The following is a 17,003-nucleotide window of genomic DNA, read 5'->3' on the forward strand; positions in this document are numbered from 1 at the left end:
CCCATTGTGACGTCAGTGCAGTCGCTAACTTCTCAGGAGAATAATGATGAAAATGCACCAACCAACAAATGAGCACCACATCACAAGGGTGGAGTCTTCTTTTAATACTTCCCCAGTGAAAACACTAATACTATGTAGTACATTGTTTAATATGCAGTGCATTACAATTATCAACAGTCCTGTGACCTGACAGGAAACTTCACTTGAAGATGCATTAATTGATTACTTCATTTTTCAGTTGCGATGTTAACATTACTCCTTGTTACAGTTAAAATCAATTTTAGCCTCAGTTTTAGAACAGAAGTGTGGTGTGAATTAGTTTCCGTAGATGCTGTTCCTGTTGAATTCTCTGACTCTTTTAACGTAGTGACTACAGTACAGCATGGAAGGCAGTATATACCGCAGATAAATTTGTCACAAGTAGTGCTTGAAATATTGATCTTTTTCACACTGTGTCTCTACATGCTGGTTTTGGGTGAAGTTTACACATGGTTAATTATGAAAGGCCCAATTTGCTGCAAGTGTCTTGCTGCGATGTCTATCGTGAGGCATTTTAGGAAGGTTGGTTAAGATTTTGGTTCAATTAAGAACCTTTGCCCCCCACCCCCTCCACCCCCACCTGATCCAACTTGCAAATCTTAATTTAAAAAATAAATATTAATTTGGTTTAATTTTTCCTCCCCTTCAAATTAATTGGTGTTTATGGGTTCAGTCTATTATCTGTGTCACCTGTGTCCTATGTCTATTAATCCTGATGCATATATATCTGATTTGTTATATGGTGCAGTGGAGGCTTGGCGGTTAAGGCTCTGGGTTACTGATCGGAAGGTCAGGGGTTCAAGCCCCAGCGCTGCCAAGCTGCAACTGTTGGGCCCTTGAGCAAGGCCCTTAACGCTCTCTGCTCCAGGCGTGCCGTATCATGGCTGACTCTGAACCCAACTTCTTGACATGCTGGGGTATGCGAAGAAAAGATTTTCACTGTGCTGTAATGTATATGTGAACAATAAAGACTCTATTATTATTATTATTATTATTATTATTATTATTATTATTATTATCATATACAAGTTGACAATTAGTTATTCTAGCTTATTTTGTGTTTTGGATACTCTTATAATCTTTCCTGCTTTCTATAATATTGTGTATAACATTAATATAATTAAAATGTATTAAAAATCTTCACACACTTGTTTCCTGGTTTCCATCATCAGTGTTTTATTTTATTTATTTATTTATAATTAGTGGGACTTCACAATGAGGTAAGCCTAGCTAACATTTATGAACCATTTGGCTTTCCATAGCAAGGCTTCTATTTATGCTGAACAGGTGCTCCACGCCCACAGCCGGTTTAGTAACGCCCACCCACAAATCACTCTGCAGTTACTAACAGCACGACCTGCTGAGAGAAAAATATGCATCTGACTAATTATGTCCGTTAATTCAAACCACTGAGTGCTTAAGCTGTCAATGCTTAATTTCAGTAAATTCAGAACTTTCACACATTATCATACAGAAAATACAATCAAAAAGATGTACACATATTACAATTAACATTGAACTTGAATTATTCAATCATTTTTTTTTTTTAACCCTTCATACAGTGTTGCTGTCTCTAAGATGGTCCATTTTGATTCTATCCCTGATCTGAAATTTGGAGGTTGTTAGAAAACCGGGCTGGGAAACACTACTTTAGTAGTCACAGTGTGTTAGAGGTACAGTATGAGGTGTGGTTTTTGGATTCACGGTCAACACCATGAATCTTTTCTCTGTATGAACCTGCCATCTAGTGGCACCAGTAAAGCGACACGAATTCAGAGCCTACAATGAGACACCAAGGCTGCAAACATTTACTGGTAAAAGAAGTTTTTTTTTTTTTTTTTAATTGAATTTAGTTCCAGGATGAGACTACAACCCAACATATTTGTTAAAACGAGCAGTGTTAAATAAGAACCGATTACAATTACACATTTAGAGTGAACCATTGATGAAGTAACGTTAGCACCGTCATTTTAGTTTGTGCCTTTTTTTCTTTTAGTTTGTTGTCCACACAGACTTTGGCTAAATATGACTCAAGGCACTTCTGGTTTCACTGAAATTACATACAAAATGTAATGACCGAGCATTGTCATGTATGTATGACTAGGATTATACAAAAGAGGTCGAAGTTGTAGCTCCTGCATTCTTAAACCACAGACTGGCTCTTGCTGTTGTGTGTGTCGTGATCGTCATAGCGTTGGTACTGTTCCCCGAGGAGATGTTGCCGACCCTCAGAGTTATGGGATCGGGAGCGCACGGCACACGTCGTGACGGCGAAGATGATCGCCACGACGAAAAGCGCTGCGATCACAGCGATGGTGATGATCTCAGTCGGAGTGATGGGACGGGCTGGGGAGAGAATTGTGAAGGTGTTATTACACATGATGTGATGTACCTGGAGTATAGGTTAGCAATGCGTACAAGGTGTTTCGTTATTTCATGCAGCTTTCATGCAATCCTTGCAGCAGTGCGTACCGGGCCAGGTGGCCTCATAGGAGTAACCCAGGTTCTCTGGAGCAGTCACGAACATTTCTGCATTGGTGATAGGAGGCCAGAATGGCACCATGTTGTAATCTCTGTTATGGCCAATCGGAGCGTTTTCCATTGGGTAGTCGGCAGAGCCTAACACAAATACACATTGTTATATACCAACAAACAAACATTTCATTTAGTAAAATAATTAAATAAATAGTTTTGAATGCACAGATGTTGGTGTGATGCTGGTATGTGCAATGCTATGTTCACAAATATAATGGTTTAACATTTAGTATTAAACACTAGATTATTACTATATTATACTAGATTTGTATGTACTATTTATTGCAGTATAATGGAATACTGATTCAGTGGGTCATGTTGTTATAGTACGGTGTAAGGCAGTGGTCACCAACCCTTTTCCTGGAGATCTACCTTCCTGAAGACTTTACGCCAACCATAATCATGCCCACCTGACCATCTAATCATTGGTGGACACGGTTATGGTTGGAGCTATGGTCTTCAGGAAGGTAGATCTCCAGGACCAAATTTGGTGACCACTGGTGTAAGGTATAATCAGATGCCCATGATGTCTAGTCTAATTTCTGTACTATACACCTCAACAGTTCTTAACGTTTTTCTAAATCATGCCTTGGCAAATATAATTGGGTGGGTCTCATTTGTTGCTTACTAATGTGTACTAATAAGGTTCAGTGTCATACAAGTCTTACATGGCTCATAAAAGGAAACCAATTAAAGAATCTATTTAATTGTCTGTTACTGTACTTGCTCAAGCAGCAAGGATAATAAATGTGCATGTACTACATCCGCCTGAGCAACTGTTGATAAGTAATTAGCTTCTAACAAATGGCAAACCACTGAACACAACAAAGAATGAATGAAGTACAATTCGCGCTTTTCCGAGGAGGAAAAATCCACTGTTTGGGGGGGGGCTCTGAAGAAGGTTAAGGCCACACCTCCTTCACTGTGAATCCCAGTGAAGGAGGTGCGGCCTCTGTAGTCATCAGTCTGACTGGTATGACTGGTCTGACAGCCAGAGGCCACGCCTCTCTTAGTCACACTAACAAATCAACATCAGAGCATCAGCACAGAGGCCATGGCTCTCCTATTGAGGCACTGAGGCCACACCTCTTTATTTGGATTGACAGATAGAAGTCACACTTTTCTTACTAGTTGCAGAGACCATGCCTCGTATACTGAAGCTGAGAGAAGTATGAAGAGAGAGAGTAAGCGTGAAGGAAACACAGTATTAAATTTACATTTATGGCATTTGGCAGATGCTTTTATCAAGTGAGACTTACATTTATCTCATTTAAACAACCGAGTAGTTGAGGGTTAAGGGCCTTGCTCAAGGGCCCAACAGTGACAGCTTGGCGGTCCTGGGATTTTGAACTCACGACCTTCTGATCAGAAGTACAACGTCTTAACCACTGAGCTACGACTTGCCTCAGTAGTGCCAAAGGAAACTCATTTGATGACGTTTCTAAATAATAATTTGCCAGTTATAACACATCTGGATCTGTTAATTCGTGCATATACACTGTTTTTGGATCTGTGGCAATCTGTGTTGTTTCAGATCAGTCAGTCTTTACAGCACTGATAATCATGACTAGTTGTCCCTCTTTATTCACAGCTGCTGCAGGTATACATTAAATAATATGAAGGAAGTGTGTTACCTGGGTGTCTCCGAAGCCACTCGTCAAAGATGGCGTCGGTGAAGGTGTGGAGCAGGACGAAGATGGGGTCGTTAGGGGACAGATGGGTTTGTCCACCGGTACCATTCAGGAACAGGTGAGCCAAATTGTGCAGACTTCGCACTACAGGGTCGTAGGTACCCTCAGGGGCGCTGTAGCCTAGCAACACCATCGAAGGTTAGCGTCCTTAAAATCGTATACGCAGCGAAATGATTTACAGACACAAGCTAAACTTGGTTAAACTATAACTCAACACGGTGCACGGGTGGTCTTTTGACTTTGATTCGACTGTTGTAACAGTGTTTTATCTCCATACCCTCGATGGTGTTTCTGAAGCTGTCAGTTGAAGTAGAGTAAAATGGAGGGGTGTCGAATGTGGTCAGCTGCAGGCAGGCTTCTATGTCCTGAGGCTCTGGAAGCTTCTGCACCATGGGCCTCGCCACGTTCCCCGCTGGGTTCCTCCTGATGGGGTTGCTCTCGGTACCTGAGAGAGAGAGTGAGAGAGAGAGAGGAAGAAAGAGAGAATAAATGTATTTCCTTCATTTATGGGATTTTACATGTTAGGGTTAACTTGGTACAAAGCCAAGAGTGGGACATGGAGAGAAAAAGCCAGAGAAAGATGCGAGTGGTTCCTGTATAAGGCTCTACACTTTAGTTAAGCGGTCACAAGCTGAAATCCTGACACGACTATGACTGCATGAACACCAGAATGAATAGATGAAGTGACTTGGAGGAAGCACATTTTAGTCTTCACTCTCTATGTAACTAGCAAGACCTCACATCAGTCTTCACAAAGGTCACGAGACAATCGGGGGGGACGGTGAGAGAGAACGAGACTATAATCTGCTAATCTACTTATTGCTAACATTTGCCCAATAAACGAAGCACATGTTGATAATCCTTAAAACCCAGTATGGGCTGAGATTATTCCCTGAAGTTTTTCATCATGTGAGAACCATTGGCACGCTGTGTGGTCAGGTGGAATGCAGACGGGCTCACCTGCCAGCAAATGTGGAAAAAAATAGATCTTGTACTAGAAGGTGAGGAAGCTATGAAATCACATTGGAAAATACAAGTGTAGTAAAAAAAAAAATACCAGGAAGACTATGGAGCACACTGTGGGATCTGTGTGTTTGAGAAATGGAGTGAAGAAGAAGGAGAAGAGAAGGGACTGACTGTTGCAGATGGTGCCCAGCGTGTCATAGTCGTCCAGGCTCTCACACACGACACGCCACTGGGAGAAGATGGAATTGGAGCTGATCCCATTTTCATCAAAGCTGCTTCTGGCGCCCATCAGATCATCAGTGCAGATGTCACACTGGTTTCCACCGATGGCAAAGTTCCAGTAGGGAAGGGCGAATCTCGGGTCTCCCAACATGTCCTGAACAAATAATGAATCGATGCTTTAACATCTCAAGACAAATGTTTTGGTGTATACTAGGTGTGCGTGTTACTTTCCCCAACACTGTAAGCTGTTAAAGGAAATGGACAAAGACGGTACACCCGAGTATTACTAATCTTAATAACGATATCTGATTTTACCTGTATGTCACGCTCGAGCTGCAGGAGGTGGTATCGGTGCCACGTGACGAACCCGGGTCCCTCGTGAGAGAAGTCCACGCCCCCGAAGCTGGGCTGTCCACCACCGAGAAACGTCTTACTCACGGAGTAGTAGTGCGACCACACGAAGTAGTTGTAGATGGTGATGTTTTCAAACATAGTGGTGTTACCATCAGGGCTGAACAGCTCGCCATAGCGGCGTGTGGCGATGACCAGGTCCGGGTGAACGGTCCGCTTAGCCTGGTGCAGAGCGTTCACGAAGGAGCGCCTCTCACTCGGGTTCAGAGTGAGAACATTTCTTCTGACTGAGAGCGAAAGATAACGTTAGATGATGATGATTTTGCTACTTTGCGCACAAAATAAACTCAGTAACAACAAAAGAATCAGCCGGGTATTAGATAGTCAAGTATTAAGTGTATAGGTTAAGAATATTGAGACAAAGCTCTGGAGAATTTAGTTCCAACTCTATTCCTCTATTTCACTCGTGTACATTGGAAGGAAATGTCTCTCCGTGACCATTGTGCGACACAACGGTGCACAAGACTACGTAAAGTGCAAATACACAACAGTGTGAGACGAGTGCAGGACAATAAAATACACCGAAGATAAATACACAAAACAATAAATACACGGAACTAGGAAAGTCACAGGACAACAGAACAGTGTGGTGCAGGAAAGCTATTGCTCGATGGACTGTAAAATATTGTCATGTAGCAGCAGTAAATGTAGCGGCGATATTGTCAGCAAAAAGAGTTTCATAAATTAAAAAGTGTCTGATGCAGCGTTGTAAAGTGCAGGTGTGCAGTAGTGTTGCGTCATACTGAGTCTACAGTTATTCATCCCTGCTGAAAAAACAATAACAGAAACCCTTATACAATTTGTAATGGTTTTAATGGTTATAATGGGAATTGTTTTGGTTTTAATGGAAACTGTAATGGTCCCTGGTGGGTCTCTACTGGTAAGTTGTTGCCTTCTATTGGTGGCATGTTATGTCTAGTGTTATGTCTACCATTAAGGACCAATAATGGTAATGGATTGAATGGTTAGTTGATGGTCTGTAATGGTATTTGTAGTGGAAACCATTAGAATTTCTGTGGTTTCTATTGTTTTTTTGTTTGTTTTTACACTAAAATCATAACAGAAAATATACACTAATACCGTGCTTACATTGCATTATTATTTAATTATTAATCGTTTCAACATGAAGGCATTGCTATTCCTCTTCTAATGAATATATTATAATGAAGCACTAACTGTGCACGTGTTGGTATTTATTTTATCAGGCAGTTGCTCACCGACTGGCACTGGCGTGTCGCAGTTGACCCCGGTGAATCCGTGCTTGCACCGACCGCAGTTGAACCCGTAGAAGTTCCCGGTGCAGCGGCACGCGCTGGTGAAGAAGCGAAGCGGCCAGCGCTCGCGGTCATCCTGGTCCACGTGCGGGTACTGCGGCCCGTGTGCGCGCGTGTCCGCCTGCACCGACAGGCACTGGCCTCGGCCAAGGCTCACGCCGCACGGGTCGTTCACGCGGCCGAACGGAGTCGGGCAACAGCGCGCGCTGCGCAGAGCCTCGGTGCTCGTGCACTCACGCGGGAACTGCGCGCGCACAGCCAGTGCGCAACAGGACAGCACTAAAACGGCGTGTATCCACATTGCACAGAAATGCAGAAACGAACAAACCCGATTGTCTAATAACGTCGAATTGAATTGAATTTTTAAATAATCTGCATAAACTAGTTTTTGTTGCAAGTAATTTACAAACAGTCACGACAATCGGTCGCTACTTCTGCTGCCCGAGACTACCACACATGGGAAGGTCCATTGCGCCCCAATCTGGCCCGAGAACGCGAGAGAGCCCGGGTGAGTTTAAATACCGGATCAGCGCGTGACCGTCGAAAGCCTCAGCTCTGTCCTACCGCGTGACCGTGTCACATTTTAGCGGAAAGATTCAGCACGAGCCGTGTTTCCACAGCATTTAGTCGGAATGAAAATATGAAATCCCTGGCGTACACAGGCAGAAGCTCGTGCCTGAGTGAGGACTTGGACAGGTGTTTAAACATGCTGGACATGTCTGATGATCTGTCTCAGAAAGCAATCAGTACCCTCAGCAATTAAAGCATGTCAGTCACGCCATGCCTGATACAGTGCCTTGCATAAATATCCACCTTCCTTTAACTTTTCCACATTATAGTGTTACAATTGAAGTGGAATTAAAAGGGACCGTATATCATGAATCTACACCAAATTTAGTAACAACATTGAAGTGAATAGTTCAAACTGCATAAGTATGCACACCTACAATATTTCTGGTGCAATCAGTTCCCATCAAAAGTGACCTAATTAGATCAATTTAGTTCACCTGTGTGCAATTAAAGTGTCTCATGATCTCCGTATAAATACACCTGTTCCTGGAAGACCCCCAGAGTTTGTTAGAGAACATGCAACAGCATCATGTGACCAAGGAGCTAGCTAACAAAACAAGCTCGGGGGGAAAAAGTTCAAAACTATGAACTGCCTTTGGATCGTCATTAAATCCATATTTTTTTTTTTTTTAAAATGGAAAGAATATGGCACAACAATGACTTGGCCTAGTAGAAAACATTAAGCAAATATCAGTGACCAGGTAAGGAGATCATTAGTCAGGAAGTAATTTACAGTGATGGTATTTGGCCGACGCCCTTATCCAGAGCGACCGTTAGTGAAAAATGTCGTATGAAATCCCATCACTAAACGCATGGTAAAGCAGGTTATCTGGTCTGAATCGGATGAGACTAAAATTATTTAGCCAAAATCTAAGTGTGCTCATCACTCTGAGAACACCATCAGCAGAGCATGGTGGTGGTAGCTTGATGTTTTGGGGATGCTTTACATCAGCGTGGACCGGCCAGTTTGAGGGATGGAACCAAATACAGGGCAAAGAAAACCTTTGGGGTGGATGGTCAGCTTAAATCAAGAGATCAGCTCTAAGCCTACTGCCAAAGCTACATTGGAGTGCTTCAAAGACAAGAACCTGAAATGTGGTCCAGACCTAAATCTGATTGAGAATGTGTTGCAAGACTTGCAAATTGTTCACCAACGGTATCCATCCAATCTGACCGAGCGCGAGCACTTTTACAAAGAACATAAGGATCTAGATGTTTAAAGCCGATAGACATATCTTAAAAGACTTGCTGCTGTAATTGCAGCCAGAGGTGGTTCTACCAGGCACTGACCCAGGTGGAGTGAATACTTTTGCAATTAAAAAAAAAAAAAAAAAAAAAAAAGTCTTTTTTGTTTAATTAACTTTTGTGTCGCAATAAAACTATTTCGCTCCTTCACATGGTAGACATATTGTGTAATGCTAAGCTTAATTGCGAATGCTTGCTAGCAATGAAAACCTTTTTTTTTAATTTTTTTTTTAAATTTTTTATTTTTTTAATGTGCTTCTCACATCCACCAGACATTATTGAGAAAGAAGGAGCTAATTTCACATTTGTTCATTTTGAGAATTTGTCCTAGAACTGTAGACTTGTTTTGAAAATGAGTCATGAACCTGCTCAGGGTGGGCCATGCCTTTTGGGGTTTGCATGGACTGTGTGGAAGTCATGTGAACTGGCTGAGCTTTCTCAGCTCCTTGAGCGTTCACATGCACTGAGTAGTTTAGATGTACTCGGATGCACTCTGTCAAACGAGAAACTGTACTGAAAGGTCATGGGTCTTTCGGATTTTTTATCAAGGACGGCTTCAAAAGCTCATATGATGGCATCATTTTTACTACTTTATTATTAAACAACTATTCTGACTTGCTCATAGTGTGTATCTGCATCCAACTATAAGTCTTTAATAGTAAGGTACTAGTAGTAATGTGATTCCCTGCAGCTTGCTCTTTAGATCATGTGGGTTTCTCTCTCTCACACACACACACACACACACAGACAGACAGACAGACTCGTGATTAACCTTTTTACATTTTTCTCATTCTCCTTCAACCCCTTTCCCCACCCCTTCTTCTCTCCTCGCTTTTCCTAGCCATCCCTAATTCCTCCCTATGTTAATCCTTCTTTTGGGCAAACAGCAGTTCAGCGGAGTACAAAGCAACACAAAACACACAGGAATGTGTGTGTGTGTGTGTGTGTGTGTGTGAGCGAGAGAGATGTCCTGGCACCCCGTCTTCTGGATGTATTATATGTATTAATACATACTGATGGATGCCAGGAGAATATTAGCACTGGTGGTCCTGGTACATTCCTGGTCCTGATTCTTGATACACACAAAGAATGTCAGAGTACCATTATGTGTACCAGTTTGGTTGAATGTTTGTGTTTCATAGGGAATGTTGTGAAAGTTATGTGGTTGATAGATACTGTATGTATTGGAGAATTTTACTATTGGTGTTTAATGGTGGATGCTGTACATGTAGGAGAATCTTATTTTTGGTGTACTATGGTGAATATTGTAGTGCTAGATGGTGGATGCTGTATGTGTTGGAGAATGTTACTATTGTTTGATCGTGTTGTATAAATGTTTGGTGTGTTGTTGAACATTTGTATTTGATGCTGAATATTTGCCCTGAAAATTGGTGTTTCTCAGCAAAATGTGGGATAGATTGTCTATTTCTGTTTTGAGTTTTAGCGTGAAGTCATCACCTGTTATCAAACTCAATGCTGATTCCAGCAAGCAGGTTAGGTTCTGCTGTAATTATTAACGCAGTCATGTAGCAGTTTAGCATCTATATCTGCCGCTACAAGCTCTTGTCAGTGAGTGATGTGCACCCACTGTTCCGCTCATTCGAGACATTTTTACATGCTTGGCATGTCCTGTCATGCAGGTTGGCACCTCTCCCCCAGACATCTACCTCACTGATCTTATATTCCTATGACTGACACACCAGTAAGTGTCAGCTAGCCCACCAGGTTCTGTCACTCATCTCATGATGAAATCAGAAATACACATTAACATGCTGAATTTCATTATGGTCTTTAAAGCAGAGAGCAATAGTAATTCCTTCTGATGTTGAGCCGTTATAAAATGCAGGCCTATTTTTCATGCATAGTTGGTGTTTCCATGGACTCCACCATGGGCAGTCAGTATTAGCTGTGGATGTTTTGAACAAAGAATTGGTACTGTTGAGAGTGGAATATTAATCTGAAAACATCTTGGCCAATAACTGAAGTTTAAAGTCATTAATCCAATCCAGGCTATTTCTGTCAGGTGAGACATGGTGATCAGCTTTTTATTGAACATTTATGAGAAGATTCACCACAATTAGGCCAAAAATGTTATTACATATAAAGCAGAAAGTCTGAACAGTTGGGGAAGTCGAGGAAATGCTCCAGTTTTCTGATTCGGTGACTTCAGACTAGACTACTCCGATTGCAAATTGCTTGAAAATCAAGGCGAAAAAAAAAAAAAAAAAAAAAAAACTTGACTCATCCAAGACATGTTTGTTTGAAGCTTTTTTTTTTTTTTGCTTTAGTTTTGCAGAAGCTAAGAAGTGATTAAATGTGTTTCATTAGATATAGACATCAAACTTGATTCAGTTCTTCAGCAATATCACACAGATTTAGCAATGTGGTTAAGGACACGTCTATGAATACAATCAGGAAAATTTTGTTTTTGCTCAACGATTCCTTTAAAACTGACGGATGAAAGACAACATCTTGGTCATAACCAGCCATGGCACAACTACAACTCGACCCTGTTGCTCTCGGCGAGCTTGGCCACTACCTAGCCACGAGCAGCACGTGGCACTATTAAAAAAGCATCTAATATCACACACGTCACCACATATTAGGCCCATTCTTGTGGGTGTCTCGGTTATAATACCCATATTGTTCTCTTGGCAGAGGACGAAGTCTCAGGAGATGTGTAGGATTGTAGGGCCGAACTCCTACTCAGCCCTTCAACAACAAGCTTTTTGTAAGCACGTGTACTGTAAGACTCCCAAAGCCTGATGCTATTAATCATATTTAGTAGTCACAGGTTATATCCAAAAATGTTTCGGTGCAATGCAGGAGGCAACATCATATGAGCACTTGGTATGTTATTAGTAATCGAAGAATGAGTATGAGGAAGGGGCTAGGGCCAGCATAGATGAATCAAAAAAAGAGGTATAGATCTAGAGCCTCTTTAATCTGATGGGTCTTACACCTTATGCAATTATGCACATCTGCATACTGTCATTCGATTAACCTTCTCAAGGCAGCAAGTGATATGAAATGTATATGTACGCCTCAGTCTAGATAAGTACCAACGAGCTAAAATAGCCGTAAATAAATTGCACCCGAATGAAACACACTAATCTTTTAACGACACACCTGATTATAAAAACGAGCTAAATCGGCATATGTGTTACAGCTGCTTAAATCCCCTCCAGATGTGGACTTGAATCTCATAGTCCAAAAACAGCCATGGAAATGTCTTCACCAAGAAATATTTCACGTGTCATTTACATCTACACCAGCAGATGTCCCTCTTAGAACAAGCAAAGGTTGCCAAAGCTCTGGCTGCATGATGTAGGATCACGTGTGTCAGCCCACATTTTGAGGAGTATTATCTTTTCATGACGAAAGCTCCAGCAGATTTGTCTCAAATCATAGAATATGACCTAAATGGTGTAACGTAGAAGATGCGTCTTAGAGAAATGATAGACAGCTCACTATAGACAAACATCAGCCTATATGTAATTTAGAATGCTATTATGTGTTCATGCATACATGCTTTATGCAAAAAAAAAAAGTACGTAATGTAAATAAGTGCCAGATTGCTAGGTAACATCGAACAGTGATGGTAATTTTAAGGTACATATCAAAGGGCAGTGGTGGCTCAATGGTTAAGGCTTTGGGTTATTGGTTAGAAGGTTGGAGGTTCGTTGCCACTGAGCAAGGCCTTTAACCGTCTCTTCAGGGGTGCCATATCATGGCTACCACTGTGCTGACCCCAACTTCCTAACAAGCTGGGACATACAACAAAAAGGAATGTTGCTTTTCATTTATACGTGACGAATAAAAGCTTCTTCTTCATTAACAGATTTAATTTTATTGGTATTTTTTATTTTATTTTTACATGTCTCCAAATTGTATTCGTCCATTTACTAATGGACACTCAGGAGTACTGGAATAGTACACAAGTATACAGTACGATGCATATCTTGAGTTGCAAAGTTTTCATTACTTCAGCTAACTTGTACGATACGATAATTATGTAGGATCAGGTAGGTTTCCATTAGACTACCCAAGATTGGAGTTTGACAATATTAAAAATGTATATATTTGAACAAAAGAAACAAAATGATATGTTTCTTAGTGGGGGGGCATGGTGGTTAAGTGGTAGGCATGTTTACCTCTGCGGTTGGGGGTTCGAATCCTGCCTCTGCCCTGTGTGTGTGGAGTTTGCATGTTCTCCCCGTGCTTCAGGGGTTTCCTCCTACAGTCAAAATGCATGCATTGTAGGCTGGTTGGCATTTCCAAATTGTCCATAGTGTGTGTTGGTGTGTGTGATTGTACCCTGCGATGGGTTGGCACCCCGTCCAAGGTGTCCCCCACCTTGTGCCTCAAGTTCCCTGGGATAGGCTCCAGTCTCCCGTGACCCTGTGTAGGATAAGCGGTAAGGAAAATGGTTGCTTTATAAACAACTGCCATTCATTTTTTCATTCCACACTTGATTCTGGGATGTGAATTTGATGACAAAAGATGTGAATTATTTTGCCGTGATTCAAGATCAGTAGACCAAAATGCAGCTGAAGGGAAAATCAGTGTCAGTGTACAGAGCGCAGCTATGATGTTATGAAACTTACAAGACAGCTCACTTTTTGAAGAATGTTTCTATTCAAACGACCCCATTTTCTACAAGAGTCAGGATCTCACTGATTGATGATGTAAGCAGACTGTAGTAATTTTCTTTAAATGACAGGTCTATTGTTCTTCATTGTTGTAATCTGTCGTGTAGAACACGTTATCGCACAGTCCGTGATCGTATTTGGCTAAGTGCTCTTTTGTTGTTGTTGTTTTTTGTACAATGTGACAAGTAATAATCTTAAAAGACAGCTGAAATCACAGAGTGTAAAACCAGCTAAAGATGTCTTCACTTCATAGCAGGGGTGTCCAATTTTCTCTGCAAAGACTTGGCGTGGCTTCAGGATTCCATTCCACACCTGATTTTTGCTTGTTTAATCAATTAGTCTTGGTCTTCTAATCACAGATGAACTGTCTTCGATGGGATGAAAACCTGCAGAATAAAACGCATGCGCAATATAGACATACGGTGTAGTTCTTCATAGGTCTAATCATTCACTAGACGGTTATGCATAACCGAGGAGTGGCTCATCCTATGGTTGTTGCTGTGTGTTTAATGTATAGATGGAGGTCATGTAATGTATGCAAACAAGATAGGAGTTTTACATATTTCTACATTGACATGAAATATATTTCCTACTGGTCGCATCATTGGACTAAAGAGCAAAACATCTATACTGTCTATACACTTGTGTCTAGAACTGAACTAAACCAGCTTGCCAAGACCTTTAAAAAGTAAACTTACTGCTTTCTGGAGGTAAAGTACAAAGTAAACGCAGATAAGCTTCAGCTACGTCACTGTAAGCAAAAATCCATACAGGCCAGCAGCAACTTAATTTAAAACGGTGTGCTTGAATTTGGGCGAAGAACTTTCTGGTCTGTCTTGGATGAATTGGCTGCTACTTGCAGGCTCTGTGATAAATGGTTTCTCTCTCTCTCTCTTCCATCCTCTTTCTCTCCCTCTCTCTCTCTCAATCCCTTCGCTCAGCTCCTCATCTATCGGCTTCCTGTCCATTTAGCAATTCTGCCAGAACCTTAAATCTGCGCCTCTTCAGGAGCAGGGCGTTGTGGGTGATTTACATAGCCATCATTTATGCAGAGAGACGTCAGCGTGACCTGGAGTGAGCAATAAAGTGCTCAGATAGAGTGCTGCACGGTGACAGCGAGCACTTCCCACCGGACATCACTTAAGAGATGGGGCAAGAGATGATGGAGGAGTGCGTCCACCAGAGAGTGACTGAGTAAGGTCAGGGGTGAGGGGGAGGGAATTAAATGAGTGAGGAAGAAAACGAGAGAGATTACATCAGCAGTTGTGTTGTGCTTATGAGCCTGATTAGTGCTGTCAGCAGGGTTAATTCGTGAGTAATATCAGCTCAGCTTCACTGACGATGGGAGGCTTATTCTTAAGAAAAGCATGAATTTGCTCACCGTAAGAGAAAGAGAGAGAGTAAGTGAAGGGAGAGAGAGAGAGAGAGAGACTATTGGATAGACTATGGAAGGGTTGTACAAAAGATTGGCAAACAGTTCTTGAATGCGTCACCATCGAAAACAACCCGATGTAGTTTTCTGCTGTTGTAGCTCACCCATCTCAAGTTTTGATATGTCGTGCACTGCTATGCTCACCATGGTTGTAAAGAGTGGTTATTTCAATTCCCATAGCCTTCCTGTCTGCTTGAACCAGTCCACCAGTTTCCACCTACGGGACTGCCTCTTAGTGGATGTTTTTTTTTGTTTTTCACACCACTCTGTGTACAAATCATGTTGTGCATGAAAATCCCAAGAGTCAGCAATTTCTGAAATACTTACACCAGCCCATCTGGCACCGACAACCAGATGTTAACTGACCTGCATTTTATTCATTGCACTGCTGGCACATGATTGGCCCATCATATAATTGCATAAATATACAGATGTTGCTAATTAAGTGGCCATTGAGTTTGTATGTGTATGTATGTGTATATATATATATATATGTATATGTATGTATGTATGTGTATATATATATGTATGTATGTATGTATGTATATGTGTGTATATATATATATATATATATATATATATATATATATATATATATATATATATATATATATAATATAACATGGTGATCGTAGGTGCGACACAGAGGAGAAAGTTCCTGTTAAATTAATACCAGCTGAGACTGAGAAGTATGATCTGATGTGATCTCCACAGGCTAGGATGTGCATCGTGAGGCTCCCATCCCTGATTAGAGCCAAAGTTTAATTAAAATGAAATGTCTTGGGGCTTACGACACCGTCTTCCTCCCTCCTCTTCTGTGTCTCTGTAATTAGAACATAGGGTGATTCTCAGTCTGTCACTCTTATAATTGGAGATTTATAAAGGACGTGTGCATCTACATGCTGAGGCAACATTTAGAGCAACACTTTTCTTTCTCCTCCTGGGAACTGCACTGATAAACCTTTAATATACCACATTATCCAGATTACACAACATGCTTTCTTTTTTTTTTTTTTTTTTTTGTCCTCAAGCACAGAAGTCCCTTACCACTGGGTTGCGATAATTCAACAGTCAATGCATTAGGCGTCCTGCATGTGGAGAAAGACGGCAGTCTTTCAATAAGTTAAGTAAAAAAAAAAAACATGCATTAAATGATTTATGTTTATTTGTTGAATGCTCGATTCTGATTGCTCAGAAGGTGTTGATTAATTTTCTTAAACAGCAGCTCTGGCAGTAGTTCTGGCTGTAAACGGACACTCAAATGTTATGTGAAGAGGCGTTTATTTAACACGTTTGGAAGGAGTCTCCAGTGTCAAGCACTTTGTAACAATCAGTGTTAAAGCTGTAATTAAGTTGTCCACCAAGAGAAAATCTTCAGGACAGAAAGCTTTGTGGACGTTGCGCAGTATTAAATGTAACTATAGATGGATAAATACATAGCACAAGTAGTTCTTTAGTAAAATGGCAAATTTCTGAAAAGAAATTGTCACCACGAGCAAACATAAAACCCCATAGTTTTTTGTAAATTTTTAAAAAAAAGTGCAACGCAATCCTGCAATAAGACAACAAACCATAAACAAATTGAAAGGAAAGTTATTAAATTTTGAAAACATGGGCCTCCCATTCTGCCCTTTTAACCAACTGAGGTTCACAGTGCTCATTTTCAAAGGTATTTTCGGAAAGGCTAGCCCTTTCAAGATAAGATGTTCCGGCTAATTAACGGATCTGTTAGTTTACACCACGTGACCGTCCCATGACTCTGCATTTGTGTTCTGATTAGCAAAGTGAAGATGTGAGTGCATTTTGTGAGTCGGGTCGACTCAGGATCGTATACTGTATATGTTGTCATATTGTATTTATAGGGTTGCATTTCATACAGTATCACTGTCTTTGATTGTTTGCTAGTTGGGATACATACTGTGTTTAGCGATAAGCCGTGTTCGCTCTTGCAGCATGTGATCAAGAA

At 41.1% G+C, this 17,003-nt stretch overlaps 1 protein-coding gene across 1 annotated transcript; it reads right to left on the reverse strand.

The window, feature by feature from the left end:
* Positions 1 to 1,187: 1,187 nt before the first annotated feature.
* On the reverse strand, positions 1,188 to 8,213 carry LOC108260967 (5,6-dihydroxyindole-2-carboxylic acid oxidase). Its single transcript, XM_017461725.3, has 7 exons — positions 7,082 to 8,213; positions 5,769 to 6,091; positions 5,403 to 5,607; positions 4,543 to 4,710; positions 4,209 to 4,385; positions 2,512 to 2,658; positions 1,188 to 2,385 (listed from the first exon to the last, which is right to left on the reverse strand). Exons 1-7 carry the CDS (start codon positions 7,437 to 7,439, stop codon positions 2,183 to 2,185), a joined length of 1,581 nt encoding a protein of 526 aa, XP_017317214.1. The 5' UTR covers positions 7,440 to 8,213; the 3' UTR covers positions 1,188 to 2,182.
* Positions 8,214 to 17,003: the final 8,790 nt, after the last annotated feature.

Source organism: Ictalurus punctatus, chromosome 29, assembly GCF_001660625.3.
Source record: "Ictalurus punctatus breed USDA103 chromosome 29, Coco_2.0, whole genome shotgun sequence".
Lineage (NCBI taxonomy): Eukaryota > Metazoa > Chordata > Actinopteri > Siluriformes > Ictaluridae > Ictalurus > Ictalurus punctatus.

Coding starts and splice junctions, on each gene's coding strand:
- LOC108260967 (XM_017461725.3), bottom strand. CDS start 7,439: ATGTGGATACACGCCGTTTTAGTGCTGTCCTGTTGCGCACTGGCTGTG. Junction 5,608..5,768: donor AGCTCGAGCGTGACATACAG/GTAAAATCAGAT, acceptor TTATTTGTTCAG/GACATGTTGGGAGACCCGAG. Junction 2,386..2,511: donor CTATGAGGCCACCTGGCCCG/GTACGCACTGCT, acceptor TTCTCTCCCCAG/CCCGTCCCATCACTCCGACT.